The 21,560-nt window shown below is 38.8% G+C and overlaps 1 protein-coding gene across 1 annotated transcript in view; it reads left to right on the forward strand.

The window, feature by feature from the left end:
- Positions 1–17,732, forward strand: part of LOC140194608 (gamma-aminobutyric acid receptor subunit alpha-4-like) — a 36,736-nt gene extending 19,004 nt beyond the window's left edge. Inside the window, exons 8-10 of the mRNA XM_072251845.1 lie at positions 13,487–13,725; positions 17,190–17,234; positions 17,505–17,732. Of these exons, the coding sequence (XP_072107946.1) occupies positions 13,487–13,725; positions 17,190–17,234; positions 17,505–17,732 (512 nt within the window). The remainder of the gene's footprint in view (positions 1–13,486; positions 13,726–17,189; positions 17,235–17,504) is intronic.
- The last annotated feature ends 3,828 nt before the right edge of the window (positions 17,733–21,560 follow it).

The raw sequence follows: 21,560 nt of genomic DNA on the forward strand, positions 1-21,560 counted from the left end.
ATAACAGTAAAAAGATCTTCACTCCACTCGACATTCAAACATGTTCCCAAGAGATTTCTTTTGGTGAAAGTGAAATATTTTACAGAGATAATTTATTAGATCCCTTATTATCCTAACCAGTTTTAGGAACAGCTAAAGAAATGCTCGTAATCGAAGTCCTGACAAAGGGTCTTGGCCCGAAATGTCGACTGTACCTCTTCCTAGAGATGCTGCCTGGCCTGCTGTGTTCACCAGCAAATTTGATGTGTGTTGCTTGAATCTGCAGAATTCCTTGTGTAAATGCTTGTAATGATAGCTTTCACATGTCATTTTGAAGCTTTTCTGCTTCACATATCGGTACATTCAACAGTGAGAGAAAGGAGCAATTGATCAGCTGGTTCTGACACATCAGTTTTTGTTTCTGGATGATCTGCTCTCTTCTACCAAGTTTCCGTATTTGCTTTTGAATGCTTACAATCCCATCTTCCAACCAATCCATCTGTTTAGTGCTCACAACTAAATTGCCCGGTGAATATACAAACGTACTTGTTTTTCTCATGAAATGTCAAGGAAGTTCTCAGATTTGGGAATGTCAAAAAGTTGAACATCAAAGTTACATCTATTTTCATATACACAGGTGCACATACACACAAGTGCAATAAAAATCTTGAAGCAGCTTTATAAGTACATAACATCAGGTATATAACATTCACAAACCATATAAATTTAACATAAATTATACAAGAAAGAACATAATTAGAACAAAAAAAAGAAAACAAATTTTGGCTCACTTCTTAAGGTGGTTCTTGTTCCCCTGCATTTAAAAGCCTTACAAATCAAAGCTATAATTTTAGCTTTAAATAAGGATAAGCAGGCAGTCAGGTTCTATATGCCCTGCTGAAGTCCTGGACAAAATGAAAAGTTGAAAAGATTGGAATGTTATACTGAACAAATCAATATAAACAGCAAGAAACACTCACTAATGAAGGTCTTGTCTACTGGGCAAGAAATGTAGAGGCTTGGACTGATAATTTGAAAAATAGCAAGGTCAAATCTCACCATGACAGCTGGGGAATTGAAGTTTTGATAATAAATAATATAGTCTGGGTGCAGTGACTGGCATTACTGGATTAAGTCAATTTATACAGGATCTCAAATGGTGAATCAGTATATGGAAGGTGCAATACTGCGCCTCCTCTTAAGGACGAGACAGGGCAAGTTACTGGAGAGGCTGTTAGGGACTACCTTTGCTCTGGTGACCATAATGTTTTAAGATAGTGAATGAAAAGGATGGGTCAGATCCACAGGTTAGGGTCCTACACTGGACCAGCGCTAATTTTGGAGGAATTAGGGAGGAATTAGCAGAGGTTGAATGGGTGAGCCTGTTTGAAGAGAATGAAATGAATGGCAAGGGGGAGGCTTTTAAGAGTGTGATATCGAAATTCCAGGGGAAGCATACCCCTGTTAGATACACCTGATTAGGGTCAACCTTGCAAGTTTGGGGAATCCTGGCTACTGAGATTTTGAAGCTCTGGTCAAGAAAAACAAGGAAGCAAACATTGGCTTTAGGAGGTCGTGGATGAGTGAAGCCCTTGATAATGATAAAAAGTTCTGAATCAGAAACAGAATTAGGTTTATTATCACTGGTATGTGTTGTGAAATTTTCTAACTTAGCAGCAGCAGTACAATAATATAGAAAGAAAAAAATGTAAATCAATTACAGTAAATATATACATGTATTTTAAATAGATTAAAATAGTGCAAAAACTGAAATAACATTTATTAAAAAAGGAAGGTTGTGCTCATGGGTTCAATGTCCATTTAGGAATTGTCTTACAGAGGGGAAGACGCTCTTCTTGAATCACTGAGTGTGTGTCTTCAGGCTTCTGTACCTGCTTTCTGATTGTAACAACGAGAAGAGGGCATGCCCTGGGTGATGGGGGTCCTTAATGATGGACATTGCCTTTCTGAGGCTCTGCTTTTTGAAGGTATTTTGGATACTTCGGAGGCTAGTACCCAAGATGGAGCTGACTAATTTTATATCTTTCTGTAGCTCCTTTTGGTTTTGTGCAGTATCCCCTCCAACACCCCCCCCTCCCCAAACCAGACAGTGATGCGGCCTGTCAGAATGCCCTCCATGGTACATCTGAAGAAGTTTTCAAGTGTTTTAGGTGACAAACCAAATCTCTTCAAACTCCGAATGAAATATAGCAGCTGTCTTGCCTTCTTTATAGCTGCATCGATATGTAAGGACCAGGTTAGATACTCAGAGATCTTGAGACCCATGTACTTGAAATTGCTCACTCTCTCCACTTCTGATTCCTCTATGAGCATTAGTTCATGTTCCCTCATCTTATCCTTCTTGAAGCCCACAATCAACTCTTTCGTCTTACTGACATTGAGTGCAAGGTTATTACTGCAACACCACTCAACAGCTGGTATATCCCACTCCTGTACGCCCACTCATCTCCATCTGAGATTCTACCAGCAATGGTTGTATCATCAGCAAATTTACAGATGGTATTTGAGCTATTCCTAGCCAGACATTCATGGATATAGAGAAAGTGGGACAGTGGACTAAGCACGCACCTCTGAGGTGCACCAGTGTTGATTGTCAGCGAGGAGGATATATTATTACCAATCCACACAGATTGTGGTCTTCTGGTTAGGAAGACAAGTTTTCAATTGCAGAGGGGGATACAGAAGCCCAGGTTCTGTGGATTATCTATCAGGACTGTCAGAATAATGGTGTTAAACGCTGAGCTATAGTTAACAAACAGCTTCCTGACATAGTATTTGTATTTTCCAGGTGATCTAAGGCCATGTGGGTAGCCATTGAGATTGTGTCTGGCATAGACCTACTGCAACAATAGGCAAACTGCAGGGGGTCCAGGAGTTCATTCTATCCATAACCAACCTCTCAAAGCATTTGTTACCTTAGATGTGAGTCCTACTGGGCGATAGTCATTAAGGCAGCTCACTCTACTCTTCTTGGACACTAGTATAATTGTTGCCTTTTGAAGCAGGTGTGAATTTCTGACTGTTGCAGTGAGAGGTTGAAAATGACCTTGAATACCCCTGCCAGCTGGTTGGTACACGTTTCCAGATACTTACCAGGTACTCCATTGGGGCCTGCTGCCCTGCGAGAGTTCACCTTCCTTAAATGCAGCCTGACATTGGCCTCTGAGACAGAGATCACAGGGTCACCAGATGTAGCAAGGATCCTCACAGCTGTTGTTATATTATCCCTTTCAAAGCAATCACAGAAGGTGTTGAATTCATGTGTGTTTATTGAGAAGAAGGTTACTGTACATTACAGGGGGATCTTGGTTAGTTTAGGAAGCAGGCCAAGAAGTGGCAAATGGATTTCAGTATGCATAAGTGCAGGGTGATACATAGGATTTTTATACGGTTACAGCAATGTCATAGCCTCTGCATCCAATCCACCTTGTCCCACCTGGAAAATGGTGCCACATATGCCAAGATGCTGTTTATCAATTTCAGCTTAGCATTTAATACAATCATCTCTCTGAAGCTGGTGAGTGAACTGTTCTCGTTGGGTCTCAATATTGAGACCTCTCTTTGTAACCAGATCTTGGACTTCCTAACAGAAAGACCATAGTCATTGCATGTTGGCAGCAACATCTCTAGCTCCATCATGCTGTGCACCAGTGCCCCCCTCCCCATGCAAAGCATATCTAATTGTTGAGTTTATGCATCAGAAATTCAGGTAATTGAAGCAGAGGAGAAAACTACATCCATCTTGGTGCAGATCTTATTAAACATGACCCACTTCTTGAGTTTTGCCAACCCTGTTTGTCTGTATTTACTAAAGTCAAGTGCCGAGAGGTGATCCCACTGCCCCTCCACATTCTTGTACAAGGCTACAGTGAGGTAAGACTGAGATCTCACTCTGAAACATACATGAAAGACTTCAGGGGGGGTCCATTTATCTCTTCTGTCAAAGCTGTCATTGAAATTAACAGATGTTTAATGTCTTTGATATGCAGAGATTTTAAAAAATATTTCAAGTGAAGCAAATAATTACCAAGAAAAATGCATCTACTTAAAACTAAGAAATTAAATTAATTCAAACCATATTGAACAATTAGAAATAATCAAAATATTAAAATAAAACAAAAATGACTTCACCTTTGCAATACACACAAAATGCTGGAGGAACTCAGCAAGTTAGGCAAGCATTTATGGAGGGGAACAGACAGTCAGCATTTCAGGCCAAGATCCTTTTTCAGCACTGGAAAAGAAGAGGGGGAGGGGGCAAGTGCAAGCTGGCAAGTGAGAAGGGGGAGGTGTGTGGGTGAGAAAGTTGATATGAACTAAGAAGCTGGGCAGTGATAGGTGGAAGAGGCAAATAGCTGAAGAAGAAAGAATCTAATAGGTGAAGACAGTGGACCATGGAAGAAAGAGAAGGGGAGGGGAAAATGGGGAGGTGATGAGCAGGTGGGGAGAAGAGAAGAGATGAGAGAGTAACTAGAATGGGGATGAAAAAGGAGAGAAGGAGGGAGGGGAAAGAAATTACTGGAAGCAAGAGAAATCAATGTTCATGCCATCAGGTTGAAAGCTTCTCACACAGAATATGAGGTGTTGCTCCTCCAGACCAAGTTTGGCCTCATCATGGCAGTAGAGGAGACAATGGACTGGCATGTCAGAATGAGATTTCAGAATTTCCAGTATCTCTCGAGTTTCTGACTTCAACTTTGCTTCCCCATTTTCATATTTAGAATTCCAATTGAAATCAATAGAGTTTTGGATTCCTGTCATGGTGTTACATCTTCCCTTGAAAAATTCTGTGGAATCCCATCAAAACCGGGTGCTGCCACAGCAGTCCAGCATTGGACAACACTGAGAGATTCAAAGTTTAAATTAAATTCATTATCAAAGTGCGTATATGTCACCACATACTAGCCTGTGATTTATTTTCTTGAAGACATTCACAGTAGAGCAAACAAATACAATAGAATCAATAATAAACTACACACAAAGACTGACAAACAACCGATGTACGAAAGAAGACAAACTGCAAATACATAAGTAAATAAATAAGTTTTGTAAATAAACAAATAATTAATACTGAGAACATGAGTTGTATGTCCTTGATAGGGACTCCATTGTCTGTGGAATCAGTTCAGTGTACAGGTGAGAGAGGTTATCTACACACTAGTCACCCACTTCTGCCCCCACATCATCTTTCAGCCTGGAATCTGTGTGTAAACTTTAGACTAAGGGCATGTGTACTGATGCCAGTTGAGTACCATTTTAGTGCTGGGAGCAGAGCCGCTGCCTCAAAGCACCGTTGACCCAGGTTAAATCCTTTCCTTTAGAGTTTTCTGTATGGAATTTGCACATTCACCCTGAGCCTGCCTGGGTTACCTCATGGTGCTTCTCCAATATCCTAGAGATGTGGAGTTTGGTGGCTAATTGGACAGTGTAAATTGACCTGAGTATACTGTAGGTAAGTGCACCTTGTGGGAATGTTGGGAGAATGCAATGGATTAGGGTAAAATTAGTGTAAAATTTCATGCCTGAAGATCAGTATGGATTCAGTGGGCTGAAGGGCCTGTTCCATGCTGTATCCCTTTATATAACTCTAAGACTTATTTCTGTTGGAATGGTTGAATGCCAGTGGTTTGAACAGAACCATTGACCAGAGCAGTAGTATTCAGCCATGCATTTTATTTTGGTTTCCTTGGCAAATTTTACATTTGTTTCTCACTGTGGCCTATTTAATCATGATGATACATTTCTTGAAACTTAGATTTTCTACCCACTATCTTTGTACCATCTATAAATAAAAAAACACAACATTTAGCTGAGATTTTATTTTTACAGTACTTTAAGTGGCAGTTAATTACTAGTTTAATTAATGTATTCATGCGATGTACAATTCTACGTTCTGTGTTCTTTGAGGTGTTTTTTTAATTGATCTTTAGGTTGTCTGGGTAAATTTGCATGAGTAGGGAGCATATTGATTCCTTCTTCTTGATACTGTGGTAGTTCAAGTTTGGAATTTGAAGAAAGGGGCTGCAAGTTGCAATGGTTTAGAGAGTGGTTGGTCACCCCGGTACCCCAGGCTCAAGTCTAATCCAGGCTAATGAAGGATAACGGATGTTGGCCTTAGGCACATCTGCAAAATAAGTTTGGACGGTCATTATTTTGGAGAAAGTTTTTCCAGTCTAGCGCAGCTCTGGATATTTTAATCAGAAAGGCAATTAGAAAGCTTCTTTTTGCAAGTTAACAGGGCTGCCTTTGACCTGAAAATGCCTGATACTGACAGTGAATGCCTGGAAGTAGAGAGCATTCTGCTCCCCTGCCTGAACGTTCCTCCTGTTCAGAGAATCAAGTGACAAAGCAGAGGATGATCAATCGGGTTGACTCATGTGATGAAAGATAAATGAGTACAGCTCTGTAGTGCAAGTTCCCAGACAAGAAATCCTCTTGAGCAACAAATATTCTTTATCTACACAGTTTATTTGTTTTCTGTCAATGGCAGAGCATGAGAAGGAAAGACTCATTGTACGTTTGTATATAGCCTGCTCAGTGACATGTGAAAATGTGAGCTTTATGCACGACTGAAATTCCTAGCAAGCAAAATGTGTTAGATCCATGCACACACCTGTCTAACCTACCTTCAGAGGAAATGTTGGATTAGGGTTCTGATTGTTTATTTTTATTATGATTTTTATGTAGTTTTAGCATATTTATAAGTTTGTATAATCAACTGTTTGTAAACTTTTATAACCTGTAGTACATTTGGTTCTATATCTCAGTAGTTCCTTTGTTTTCAAAGCTGAAATACAATTCAGTCTGCATTGCTAAACAGGTTCGTCCAAAGCTGGACCAAACCAGTTTGCAGTATAAATGGTACCATGTGCTCACACTCCTTTGTTAAAGCCAGTTAGTTTTAGCTTTTTACAAGGGGTGATTGATAAGTTTGTGGCCTAAAGTAGAAGGAGTCAATTTTAGAAAACCTAGCACGTTTATTTTTCAACATAGTCCTCTCCTACATGTACACACTTAGTCCAGCGGTCGTGGAGCATACGGATCCCTTCGTTGTAGAACTGGTCCACAGCATGGGTGATTGATAAGTTCATGGCCTAAGGTAGAAGGAGATGAGTTATACAGCTCTCGCTACATGCACGTGCAGTTCAACTCTTTGAGTGAAAATGCAGAAAGTTTGAAGTTTCTCCTCATCTCCTTCTACATTAGGCCAGGAACTTATCAATCACCCCTGCTGTGGACGACTGCTGGAGGTCCAAGACGCTGACTTCTACAAAGAAGGGATCCGTATGCTCCACGACTGCTGGACTAAGTGTGTAAATGTCGGAAAATTAAATGTGCTAAGTTTTCTAAAATTGACTCCTTCTACCTTAGGCTACGAACTTATCAATCACCCCTGGTACATCCAGTAGCAGTTACAGCGTGCTGCAGTTTGTTACATTTTGAATTTGAATTTGAATTGACTTTATTTCTTACATCCTTCACATAAATGAGGAGTAAAAATCTTTATGTTACGTCTCTGTCTGAATTGGCAACGTGCAATTTATAGTAATTTGTAATAAATAGAATGTACATCAGGACAGTCAAGGTAGAACAGAAATACAGTTGTGTCAGCATGAATTAAGCAGTCTGATAGCCTGGTGGAAGAAGCTGTCCCGGAGCCTGTTGGTTCTGGCTTTTGTGCTGTGGTACTGTTTCCTGGATGCTAGCAGCTAGAACTGTTTGTGATTGGGGTGACTCAGGTCCCCAATGATCCTTCAGGCCCTTTTTACACACCTGTCTCTGTAAATGTCCTGCATAGTGGGAAGTTTCCATCTACAGATGCCCTGGGCTGTCCACACCACTCTCTGCAGAGTCCTGCGATTGAGGGAAGTACAATTCCAAACCAGGGAGTGATGCAGCCAGTCAGGATGCTCTCAATTGTGCTCCTGTAGAAAGTCCTTAGGATTTGCAGCTCCATTGTTACTTCCCTGTCTTGCTTGCTGGTGCAGTCTGACCCTGTCTGACCATGTACGTAATAAGATGTACATCTAATAAAATGACTGTAACCATATGATTTGTACCTCATTCCTGACTTCCAAAGCACCTTCTGGACAACACTCCAGATCTAATATAACAAGCAACCAGTCTCCTGTGGTAAACTTCAATAAAAACTGGAGCAGAGCCATTATTTCTACCTTATCTATCTCTGATGGCTTCAGACAGAATATATAATTTAAGTAAGTCAGGCTGAGAAGTATTTTACATTTACATGAATGAGATTTATTTATGTAACCCCTAAACTCCAAAAAGTCTTAAAAGCAGCCATACAAAAGCTTACAAGATTCTTCTATTGAAAACATTGGCAAGGAATTCTTTTTAGGTAATTGAAGCAGAACTAACCCACATATTTTGGGACTGCTGTTTTCTGAAACAAACAAAGTGATATTCTTGGGTGAGGGAAGATGCTTTTTCATTGATGTGACAAAAAGGAGCCAACAACAAATTCATCAACATTTCCCATTTGCTATATACCCTACATGCTCTAAAGATCCAGGATTAAATTCCTCCAAAGAATGTGTATTTTATGAGTTTTTCACATCATACTTCCAATGCACTTACTTTACTGGATTATTGCCTTACCTATGCTTAACCTTTCAACTCTGAATTCACAGATACACCATTAAATTCTGGATTGGTATTATAGGTATTACACCTGTCTACAATGCAGCTGATATTTCCGTAGAGTTACATTTATGTACTGCTCGTGGCGAGAAGGCAAATTTAAATGGAAGCTCTTTCACTATTTATTGTTTTGAATGTAAATGCTTTGAATGACAAAATAAGATATATGCAGGATAAGCTTGCATCAGTTCATTGCAAATTATTACCTAATTCTGACATTTAATAGCTTATAAAGATTTAAATATTAGTGTTATTTGTCACATGTGCATTGAACCGTACACACTTGTGTAAGTGTCGCCACACTTCTGGCACCATCATAGCATGACCACAACTCACCAACCTGACCGGGAATCGGAATATAGGGGGAGCTGGAGCACCCAGAGGAAACACACTGCAATCATGTGGAGAACGTACGAACTCCGTGCTGACAGTGGAGGAACTGAACCCAGATCGTACAGCTGGTGGTATAATAGTGTTATGTTATCTGCTACACTATTGTGCTACCCCGTCCCCTTACACATATAACCTTGAATATTCTCATACACCAAAATGTTAAAGAGCTAAGTTCAGGCAAATCTACTAAATATATATAAAGATTAGAATATATGTTCTAACCTCTGCACTGTTTGGATTAAGATCCATTACTGTCAATGGTTTTGAACCTATTTAAAGAAAACAGGTAGCGAATATTTGAATGGGAATTTAATTTTTCTTTGTCAATTACTGCAAAACAATGTCTTTGGTAGAGTTTCTTCACTCTGCATTACACTTATGAAAACACACACACACACACAATCCAGGTTATTTCTATGGTTCAAGTTTCTGTTATTTTTATGGTACAAATTTTTGTGAAACTCATTTGTTAATACAAATTTAAGACTTAGAAGTATTTGTTGCTATCTTAGAATGTAATATTTTTCTGTTAGATAGAAAAGCATTTATATATTTAAAGGTAGTAATCTGTTGCACTTAAAATAGATCAAATAAGAAGAGCTTACCTCATAATAATAGCTTAAACTAGAGGTAAGTTGCCCAGCACCCATGAAAAACTGCAACTGTGAAGCTTAGAATGATTAAAATTTACTGTATGTCAGCAAATTACGTATATCTGTAGCCACATTCTCCAATCTATACCTCACGGTTGCAACTTTCGGAAGCGTCATGTGTATTGAAGGTTCCCTTCTACAGGATGGGCTTCATTTGCTTGAATTGCACCGAGGAATCTGAGCATAAGTTGTATTAATGTTCATTGCAGTGAATGCAGGGACTCTGTGTTTTGTCAATCATAGGACCACAGCTGGTAACTCCACAGAGAGAGTTCAAAATTTCAATTGTCTATGTTAATGACCCAGATGAAGGAACAGAGTGCATATTTGTTGACAGCAAAGCTGGGGAAGTGAGAACTATAAGGAAAGTATGGAAGCCGAGCATGTGTAATTCGCTTTCTGTGGCTGACATGTTACTGTTACACTGACCACTGGGTCGAGAATCTGTACTGGAATTATTTGTTCATGTATATGACCCGTGTCTTTTGAAAATCTCTTCTGGTGTTCGAACAGCATGGCCTTTGAGAGAGTCATAGAGTCAAGAAGCACTACAGCACAGAAACTGGCTCTTCAATTCATCTAGTCTGTGCAAGCTGATATACTGTCAAATCCCATCAGCCCACAACTGGATCATGGTCCTCTATACTCCTCCCATTATTATACTTTTGCAAACTTTTCTTAAAGGTTGCAATTGAACCTGCATCCACCATTCCACACTCACACCACTTTCTGAGCGAAGAAGATCCCCTTAAATATTTCACCTGATATCCTTAACCCCTGATCTCTAGTTCTAGTCTCCCCCAGCCTCAGAGGGAAAAGCTTACTTGCATTTTCCCTATCTATATCACTCATAATTTGGTATACCTCTATCCAGTCTCCCCTCATTCCCTTATGCTCCAGGGAAAAAAAAAACCCTAACCTATTCAACCTTTCTTTATAACTTAGATCTCTAAGTACTTGTAAATTTTCTCTGTACTGTTTCAATTTCGTTGATATCTTTCCTGTAGATAGGTGACCAAAGCTGCATATAATGCTCCAAATCTGATCAAATACAACTCAAACATAACATCCCAACTCCTCTTCCCAGTTCCCTGATTTATAAAGGCCAATGTACCAAAAGCTCTTTTTATGTCCCTACCAACCTGTGACGCCATTTTCAAGGAATTATGGATCTGTATTCCCAGACATTCTGTTCTGGCATACTCTTCAGTGCTCTACCATTCACTGTGTTTGATCTCCCAAAGTGCCACACCTCACACTTGCCTGCATTAAATTCTTTCTGCTATTTTTCAGTCCATTTTTCAAGCTGGAACAGGTCCTGCAGCAAGCTTTCATAGCCTTTTGCTGTGTGATGTTGCCTCTATTCCAATTTGAGACCTGGTCAGTAGCTGCCATCAAAAGAAGACACACCAATGTCCACAGCCCTACCATCAGCAACAACGTTGCCTACCTTTTCTCATGTCTGAGCTTCCTGTTCTCTGCCTGGAACCTTTATGATGATGCCTAACTTGAGAAATATCTGTATAGATTCTATATGATGAAAGGATGAGAGTGTTCATTCTTCTTGGACTCCCTGATAAATGTAATATGTTAAGCCAGTCAATCATCATTGTTCTGTTGAGAAAATATTATTCTCATTTTCCCTCAGATTCGGTCACTCTATTGTTATCACCTTTAGCAGTGACATTTGCAAAAGTGTACATGTAATTTCTGTAAGGTCCTTTCTGTCATTGTTTGCGTAAACAGCTAATTAAAGCTGTTAATAGAATATTCGTTATTAGTGGCTGTAACTTTCAGCTAAAGAGCAAGCACTGATTCGATAACGGATTAAAGTCATACCACATGGTACAACATAGTTCTCAAAGGCAACTTGAGCTGTGTGTAAACTGCAAAATTCTATCATTACTTTTCCTGTTATGTTTTTTATGATTATCATAGGGTGTGGACTGCAGTTTAAAGAATATGATTTCTTGAGGACCTAGAAAGTCTCTACTAAAAGGGATCAAATTCAAATTTTTTGCTTATTCCTGCTACTTTTAGCTCCTGGCATGCCCAATGATCTCTTTTTGCTCCCTGCTCTACAGGCCTCAGTAGGTGTAAAGATTTGTGATGCCACAAAATCTTACCCCCATGAGTACAGAATTTTTGATAGCATCTTTCAAGCAGGAAGCTAAGTTGTTGGGGCATGATAATGATAAAAATGAGGAAGTAACAGCATTCTAGAAAACTGCTATTCAGATGTACTTTTCTAATCTAGAATATTACAGTTGATGCTCATGATATAGTTTTCTCTATGCTGGAGAAACCAAAAGGAGATTGGGAGTCTGCTTTGAAGAACATCCACAAAGTCATCCTTGTTTATTTCAGATTTCTGGCATCTGATTTTTTTTTCTGATTTTCAGCAAGGAAGTCCCTTTCTCTCCTACTACCTGAGGATCTAATTTGAAACTCCAATAACTGCAAACCAATTTTCTATTTAAATGTCTCCTTCCTTATACTTATTGCTCATTATATTCAGATTCATTGAACATGAATCTGAATCTGAATTATCTTTTTCTCTCACTATCACAGAAAGTGCTTGTCATGTGCTAGGCATTGAGGTGTGGCTACCTTCCCCGACATCATGTGTGGGCCTGTAAGTATGCTAATGGATCCTCCCAAACCACTATAAAGAGTGGTCTTCCACTCACTGAGATCCGATTAAGTTCTTTTGAGATACTCTTAAGTTTACATTTTACTTAGTTAGAGGAGCTCCTGCAAAAGTTATTAATTTTAATTCCATGGTCTTTGCTTCACCTTGGGAAGATGATTAGCTTCAGGTGGGATGGTTGAACTGCTATTCACAATCCCTTTCAGGATTTGCTCAGACCACTTGGCTCCAACCCTTATCATAGCCTTGGTCCAAACATAGTACTAAGATGAAATCCAGCGGTGAGGTGAAAGAAATTGTTGAAATCAAGGAAACAATTGATCGAATGTGACATGAAAGTGTGACTTCAAAGAGCAGTTTCATTTTAACGGTGTGATTATATAAAATGATTTTAAAAAATCACCAAACCTTCATGTAATCCAACTACTGCAACTTTGAATAAGTAAAATATTCTTCGACTTCCCATGTTCTACACCAAAAGTATGTTATCATGCAAAAGTTAACCATACACGGCTCCTCATATTATGGAAGACCTGAGTTAAAGAAATCTGGATTCAAGCAAATTCTCCCAAAACTTAAAAAAATTTCAAAACAGGAAGGTGAGTTGCAGAAAAGCAACATCTTCAGGAGTTATGGAGTAGGGGCTGGCAACTACTAATCCAAAATTAAGCATTAAAAAACTTTACCTTCCCACAATAATCAAGCAAATCCATTGCCAATTCACAGTCGAAAGTCACTTAAGAGGTTTATTTTGGAAACTGGCAAGACAATCCTTTCTCATGACATTTGTAAAATACCTTATCAAGCGATGAGACATCCATTGACATCTTAAAGCCATCAAAAACAGCCTTTGGAAGTGAGACATTTTGATTCCGTACCATTGGAACTATGCATGGAAGAAAATGACCTTTTTTGAAATTGTTCATTTCTGATATTTGGAAAAACTGGTTTACAGACAGTTCACTGGAATGTATCCTTTATATAATCTGGTGACTCATATATTTGATTCAAAAGAATAGATTATATGCTCATTATTGAAAAATGTACCTGAATAATTTTGCTGTGTCCGAATATATTATACTCACGGATATTTCTCTTCAAAGAAAATATTTTTTTTTCTCAATTAAAGGTATAACAACAGTTCTAACCATGACAACGCTGAGCATCAGTGCCCGACACTCTTTGCCAAAGGTTTCCTATGCCACAGCCATGGACTGGTTTATTGCTGTTTGCTTTGCATTTGTGTTCTCTGCTCTGATTGAATTTGCTGCCGTTAACTACTTCACTAATGTACAAGCTGAAAAAGCCAAAAAAAGGGCAGCCAAGCCTCCTGCTACATCTCCGCCTTCTCCAATAAAGACAGTGTCAGTGTCAGAGAATGTACTTCAGGTAATCATTTGCTATTATAAAAATGCAGAATGGTGACGACTATTTTCTCATACAATAATAATAACAATAATTTCCAAGCCAGGTCATGCTTATATGGTGAATGTTATTGCTGTTTGATCTTGCCAGAAATCCTCCCAGTGAGTAGCTGATAAGTGCAGTCTGGGAAGGGGCCAATATTCTTCTGCAGACTCTCTCTCACTTTAATACATTTTTGAAGTTCATTGAATGAAATACAAGATCATTTAGGGCATAATTATTTTACAAAAGTAAAAACAAATTGATTGAAAAATTCATCATCTGTGGAGGCAGCAGGACGGTTGACATTTCATGTTGTGAACCTACCTTTTCTGATGCTGCTGAGTTCTTCCAACACCTAGAGTCTGTTGTGTCTCCAGACACGCACGCATGCACACACACACACACACACACACACACACACACACACACACACACACACACAGGTTGATTTGTACTTGCGAATGGCTTATGAAGGTATAACAGCCTGTCACTGCAGCAGTGACGAGGCCAAAATCATTTTGAGACACAGCTTTCATTAAGTAGATCCGGATGGAATTTACCAATTCCAGGCCAAACACTGAACATTCTGGAAGCCATTGAGGTGGGCAGTAGGATCAATCCAACAAAAGGTTCTGTTTGTTACTGAGGAAGAACTCTGGGCTGATATTTTAGGTCTTGGTGGAAAGACATCCTTCATGCTAAGTGACAAAAGGTGTTCTGTGTTCATGGAATGACAACAACTTATATGTTAAAATGATTTGAGATAAGCTGAGGCTCTGACCACCCAATAGTAGGTCACACGAAGTTGATAGCAGGCAGCTGTTGGTAAGATTAAGCCAGTAACATTATCTTAACCTCTTTTGACTTGTAGAATCATAGAGTTGTGTAGCACAGAAGCAGACCCTTTACCCACTGCATCTTGCTAACCATCGTGCCTATCTATATTAATCCCACTTACTTCTGTTAAGTCCATATCCTGCTTTACCCTGCTCATTTATGTCCCAGTCTAGATGCTTCTGAAATGTTGTTGTGCTCCTGCCTCCACCACCTCGTTCCAGATACCAACTATTGCTTGTGAGAAAAATTTACCCCTCAGATGTTCTTTAAGCCTTCTGTCTTTCATCTTCAACCTGTACTGTCTAGCTTTAAACACCTCTACCATGAGAAACAAAACAATGCCTATCTACACAGTCAGTGCCTCTTGTACTCTTAAATACCTCTCATAATCTTATATACCGCTGTCTTCTCACCTCTCAGCCTCCTTTGCTTGAGGGAAATCAGACCCAGATTATCTAGTCTCTCCAATGTCCTTGTGAAACAACACAAGGGTAGCCTCCAACCTGATGGCGTGTACATTGATTTCTTTGACTTCCGGTAATTTTTCCTGCAACCCCTTCCCTCATCTTCACTTCCCCATTCTAGCCCCCTCTTACCTCTTCTCTTCACCTACCTATCACTTCCCCCCCGGTGACCCTCCTTCTTTCCTTTCTCCCGTGGTCCACAGTCCTGTCCCATCAGATTCCTTTTTCTCCAGCTCTTTGCCTTTCCCACCTATCAGCTCTCAGCTTCTTACTTCATCACCCCTCCCTCAGCCAAATCGCTCCACCCATCACCTTCTAATTTGTACTCCTTTCCCTCTCTCCACCTTCTTATTCTGGTATCTTCCACCTTCCTTTCCAGTCCTGAAGAAGAGTCTCAGCCCAAAACTTCTGTTGTTTATTGAGTTCCTCCAGCATTTTGTGTGTGTTGCTCTGGATTTCCAAAAGCCTCACAAAACTTTTCTGTTAACCATATTAAGTCCAATTTCAGCAAACTCCAATCACTCATGTGCAGAGCTTTTTATTTTAGCTGGAAATGTAAATGAGGGTGCTGTAACACTCACTCGGTAGTGCACCGTTGTTTTCAATGGAATGTAAATTCAGTTGAATCTGCAATTTCTGGCCATTCTAATCTCTTACTTTATGATTGCAAAATTGAAAATTACACTCTGCATGGACATCGGGTATCCGGTTTAAAACAATCACTATTAACGTTGATTGATAAAAAGCTTCTGAAGTTTTCTTTCTAGATTCCGTCAAATAATTTTGAAGAACAAAGGATCGTAAACTACCAGTATCTGTAGGAACAATTCGAAAGGTGTGATTTAATGATTAGAAATACTGGACCCTTATAAACTAATGGAAGAACTATGATAGTCATCTTCATGGAGATCGGCTGTCTTTACTTGTCACCTTTCTGCTCTTCTGAATGTCTTTAAAACAAAATGTCTTTCTCTTGAGCAGCACACACAAAATGCTCGAAGAACCCAACAAGTTAGGCTGAGTTTCTCCAGTATTTAGTGTGTGTCGTTCAGGATTTCCAGCATCTGCAGACTCTCTTGTGCTTTTATTTGCCTTCTGTCCTCCTTGGGTCTCAGGAATCCATTTTTAGAGTAATGTTATGTTCGTGGTATCTCAACAAATAAATTAGTAGCACTACACACAAACTGTGGCAGAATAGATCAATTCATGAAGAAGGAAATTCCCATTTGGAAGTTAGCACTAAACAAGTGTGAAAATGTTGGCTACTGTTTGCACATCCCCAAACATTAGGTACTACTTGTCCGAAAAAGATAATGGTGAGAAAAATGCTCGCAATACTTTTACAGATTCCTTCCTAAACAAGTGCCACTTACTTGTACTTTCAAGCATTTTGATAACAATCAGATGCAGAGTCTTTGGCCAATATATGGACCTCCCTCTGGCTGAGATGAATTAGATCAGTAAATCACTGTGGGTTTGACTTTGGAGAGTCATGATGTGTAAACTCCAGGTACTTACTAAATAAATATACATTTTTTTATATTTAATTTCCTTTCCCTAAACGTGATGAATCCTAGACAATTTTAGGTTCAGCATGATATAGTCAATCCTCTTATATTATTAAATTGGATCTGGACATCATGTATTATAAACTAGTGTGAAGTGAGATACTCCCAAGTTTTCCTGTGGATAAATGTCTCTGTTCTGCATGGTTCTCGGATGAAATAGTCAGTGCTGAGTTGGCATTCTGTGTTGTGAAACGACACAGATCTGTTGCAATAATTGCTCGGGGTGTAAGTAAAATTTGCTCAAAGGAACAATGCCATAAAAAGTCTATATTCTCACATCTATGGAATTTTAGTTATTTTCTAAAAAAGTGATCAGATATTAAAGCATATGGCTGTAGAGATTGTGACTGAGAATCCAGATCCATCAGAATTTTTATGATTGATTTCTTTGGATATCCTGAATGAACAACCAGCAAAGGAGGAAATTCAGCCTATGAATATTATTGCTACTTTGTTCGCAAAATCAATTGCACATGTTTATTTTTTTGCCATAATTCCAATGCAACTTCTTACTTTCAGCTACTGAAATGTTGTTCTTTTTTGTCTTCATTCACAGCACCCTGATTCAAATGGCAATTTAAGGAAGAGAATGAACTTTTTGGCACAATCAGATGCTCTGATCAGTAAAAGAGATTACCTGGGAAATGATAACAAGAATGTGAAACCGAAACCGACTATAATTGGACAGGTACCCCCCTCGACTATGGCACCTTCTTCGCCTGCCCCAAGTCCCAGTACACTTAGGCCCATCCATGCATCCCCTACCATACCTCCAATGAGAAGCACTCCACCACCCCCACCTTGCACCCCAACCATTGCATCACTGAGGCCAACGCCTATTCACCGTCAATGTGGAGCAACACTTGAAAAGAGCCTGCCTGCATCAAGACTATTTGTATCAGCCCCCAAGAATTCTTCATCCGCCTCTACCATAGCTGCCCCAGCCCCGCCCCCAGCAACTCCCGCTGGTGCTGGAACCAGCAAAATTGATAAGTATGCTCGAATACTTTTTCCAGTAACATTTGGTGCATTTAACATGGTCTACTGGGTGGTCTACCTCTCGAAAGACACCATGGAGAAAGCAGAAAGTGATTTGTAATGTCATTGCAGCGGAAAAATGTTGTTAACTGTTAGAAAAGTTCGTAATCCATAAAATAATGCAGGGGTTTCATTTAAGGTTTATTTCTCTAATGTATGAATAGCAAGGTTCTCAGCACTGTATGATTTTAAATAAACAGTGCTCTCTCTTTCTCTCTCTCTAACACACACACACACACACACACACACACACAATCTCTCTCTCTCTCTCTCTCTCTCTCTTTCTCGCCATAACTTGCTTAACTGCTGTTTGTGTTGCTGCTAGTATCCTCCTCCCTGGTATAAAGATATAGGAGTTGTATACTTGAAGATGATCAGCAATAACAGTGATAGAAGAAGTGTGAAGAATAAGAGCAGAGACAAATCTGTATTTAAGAAATTCCAGAAATGCACAGCTAGTTCACTGGTATCTGAAGTAGAAATGACAAATTAATATTATTAGCAGGGACTGGACCCCTTCATCCGAAATGGGTTACTGATTTCTGTTACCGTGTCTGGTCTTGAGTGATCTATGAAAGAGAGTTAATAGTTTCTGCAGCTTCTGTTCAGTGTATATTATACACATTGTGTCTGTGAAACACACTGTTAATGCCTGTTGGCCTCTTTTCTATATTGTCTACAATATAAAGAAGAGAAATAATTTACCTTTTATGGTATTTTTGTAACAATCACCATTTTCAAATTATATTTTGTTTTAAGATTTTTTTGAAGGAAATTTTTAAGAATGGGTATGTTTCTAATGGTCAGAAAAGTGCCTATGAATTTTCAATGGAAATGTAATAGAGTTAAAGTAAGATATGGCCAGTGATGGTGAACCAATGTTTGCTATAAGCGCCAGGTAAAAGACACAAGTTTCAAGCAAGTAACAATTAACCAATTTGGAAATAGATAAACAAAAATAATGAGACAAATATATTTATGGCTTATCTATATGATCTGAACCCCTTTGATTTTAGGCTACCCAAAATGCCTTGTGAATGATATACTGTATATTCAAATAATTACTTTGCACAACATATATTTTTGCACAACTGAATCCATTCTTCTCTTTATGGATTTTGTAGAATAAAAAAAGAAGGAAGGAGCATGACAATTAAAAATCTGATGCTAGAAATCTGAAATAAAAATAAAGAAGTGTTTGATAGATTCAGCAGATCAAGTAGCATCTCTGCAGAAGCAGTCAATCGTAAGGGTTAGCACTCTTTTTTAGAGCTGGGGAGAAGAAATGCAAGGTAGCTTTCAGGGGAAGAGAAGGTGAATGTGGGGGCAATATATGTGATAGGATGAGTTAAAATAGCAATGCATAAAGCATGGATTTTAATTTGGAAAGCTGGATATGAAAGTAATACATTTCTAAAGATAACTGATGATATTTTGCAAAACCTTAAAAGCAAAACAAAACTTCTAGTTTTTATGGTTATTTTTTCATGTTGTTTGTTTTCTCTGGTTCTGCATCGAGTTTACTTTCCCAAGGTTAAATTTTCCTGCATTAATTAAATTTAAAAAATAACCATTTATTTAAAAAATAAAAGGTGTTTGTACTCTACATTTATTTTAATATTTCCTTTAAAGCTATAAAAATCAGAAATAAATGAACCTTATCTTTTTCCTTGTGCCTTACAATCCTTTAAGGATCTGAGTCATTTTGTCCTTTTTATGATAGCTGTCTACAATGAAAACAGGTTCACTTTTCTTTACAACTTACTAATTCCCAAATCATGCTTGTTTTCTATCCATACAATGCACAAATACCTGAAACTTCATTCATTCCTAAAAGTAGATTTACCAGAAAAAACATTTTGACAAGTAGTACAGTGATGTTTATTAAATAAAGCCTGTTGATGTCATCCAGATATTCTTGATTGATAATCACATCCATAATGTAACTTTCTATTGGCAATGTGAATTGGATGCACATATCTAATAATGATGAAAGCGTGCTTGAGCTAATCAATGGCATATGCCTGCTTACACTAACAGCTTGGAGGGCAGGCCATGCAAATTTTTCTGACAGGAGATCCACCTCCTCACTTCAAGTAGGCTGTTTGCAGAGCTATTTTTAAACAAACTTTTATTCAAGCCGCAGTGTGTTTAGAGATCTCTTTAAACACAATGAGGTGGAAATTGATTGTTGTTGCACTCATTAAATATAAATAAAATAGGTGTTATGAAGCTCATTTCAGAGGAACAAGTGTCTGAAGCCTGTAGAACCTGGAAAAAAAATTCCTCCAATATTTTTGGTTCTTTGTTTTGCCTTTTGCAATCAGTCAGCTAAAATAGGTGTTTGACTCATTGCATATCTAATTAATTGGCCTTGCTTTAGGTCTTTCGTTGGAATAAGTTTTAGGAAGTGATTAGGCATATCCCACTCAAGAATTTTTTAGTGGCTGTGGTGGATTGAGAAATGATTGCCAATGAAACACTGTGAAGTCTCTTTGGGGGATAAATATGCTGAAGAAGTTTAAGTCTTCTGTTCAATGGAGTTCAGTGAATCCCACTCTCGGTGCTCCCCCTTTGTGATCTCGGCTGCCCTCCAACTCTTCAACCGTGTACTCACTCAGATCCACCACCACTGATCTTTCCCACCAAAGTGGCTTCACCTGCCACCTTCCAGATAGTCTCTTTCCCTCTGCCCATCTTTTTATTCTGGCGTCTTCCCCCTTCCTTTTCAGTCCTGAAACGTTGACTGCTTATTCATTTCCATAGATGCTGCCTGACCTGCTGAGTTCCTACAGTTTTTTTGCATGTGGTAATATTTATTCATTGTAGTGCCAGCACTGTCTTCTAGTTTGAAGCTCACTTCGACTTGACCGAGCAGTTTTTTGAATTTAATGATAAAACCTAATTTATTTTTGTTTTGTTTCTCTCCTCACTATATCCTTCCCACTGATGTTGCTTGCTGCAATGACCTTCCATTGTAACCTTACACCACGTTGTTAATCTTAGTGTGAAAATAGTTTGCTGCCTCTTCCTTCCTTATCTACTGATTTTCTCGTTCCTTTTCTCCTTCTCATGATGTGTTGACATTTAGCCAGTTCACAGCTGCACGCGCATCAGATGTCACTTGGTAGGTATCTGAAGTGAGAGCTGGAACAAAGAGTGTTTGAATTTTCACATTTCTTTTTAATCCATTGCTGTATCATGGAAGAGTTACAGAATTCCAAGGAAGATGGTGTCAACACAAGAGTTTTTCTGCTTTGAATTTGTGGCAAAGGAATAGTCATTTTTTGGCATTGAGTCCTTTCACTGCAATAATTGATAGGTCTATTACTGTCAGTTCCATTCTCAATCTTAAAACAATCTAGAGAATCACCTTAAAATCCATTATTTAACACTTTGATACCTTGCATTACCACCTTACTTGGTGTGGTACACTTTGTAGATCCCAACCATCAAGTGTTCATCAACTTGAGGCTAGATAATTGACCATATTTGAGCATCCATTTATGTGACATGTTTGAAAATATGATCCAAGCTACAAAAGTGTAAGTCTGTGCCTTACTATCTTTTTCTGGATTGTTGCTGTTTTGTCCCTTGCCTTGTCCCGTTTGATGTGATAACTTCAACTCTGCTGCAGTACTAAAGCACTTGGAATTGATTTATTTATTCTGTGCTTCTTAGTCTTTGGATTAATCCTGCTTCCACCTTCTACATTCATCATCATCAAGTGCCATATCCCACACACTCCTGTTTCGGGTCAAGTGGATCAATTCATTGGTATTCATTTCCATTTCTCTGGTTGCTGTCTCCATCATCATTTGTCTTTGCCTTCCTTCTGCTTTCTTCCCTTCAATTTTTCCCTTAATTACCGTGCATTCTAACTCCTTTC

Source organism: Mobula birostris, chromosome 3, assembly GCF_030028105.1.
Source record: "Mobula birostris isolate sMobBir1 chromosome 3, sMobBir1.hap1, whole genome shotgun sequence".
Classification (NCBI taxonomy): Eukaryota; Metazoa; Chordata; class Chondrichthyes; order Myliobatiformes; family Myliobatidae; genus Mobula; species Mobula birostris.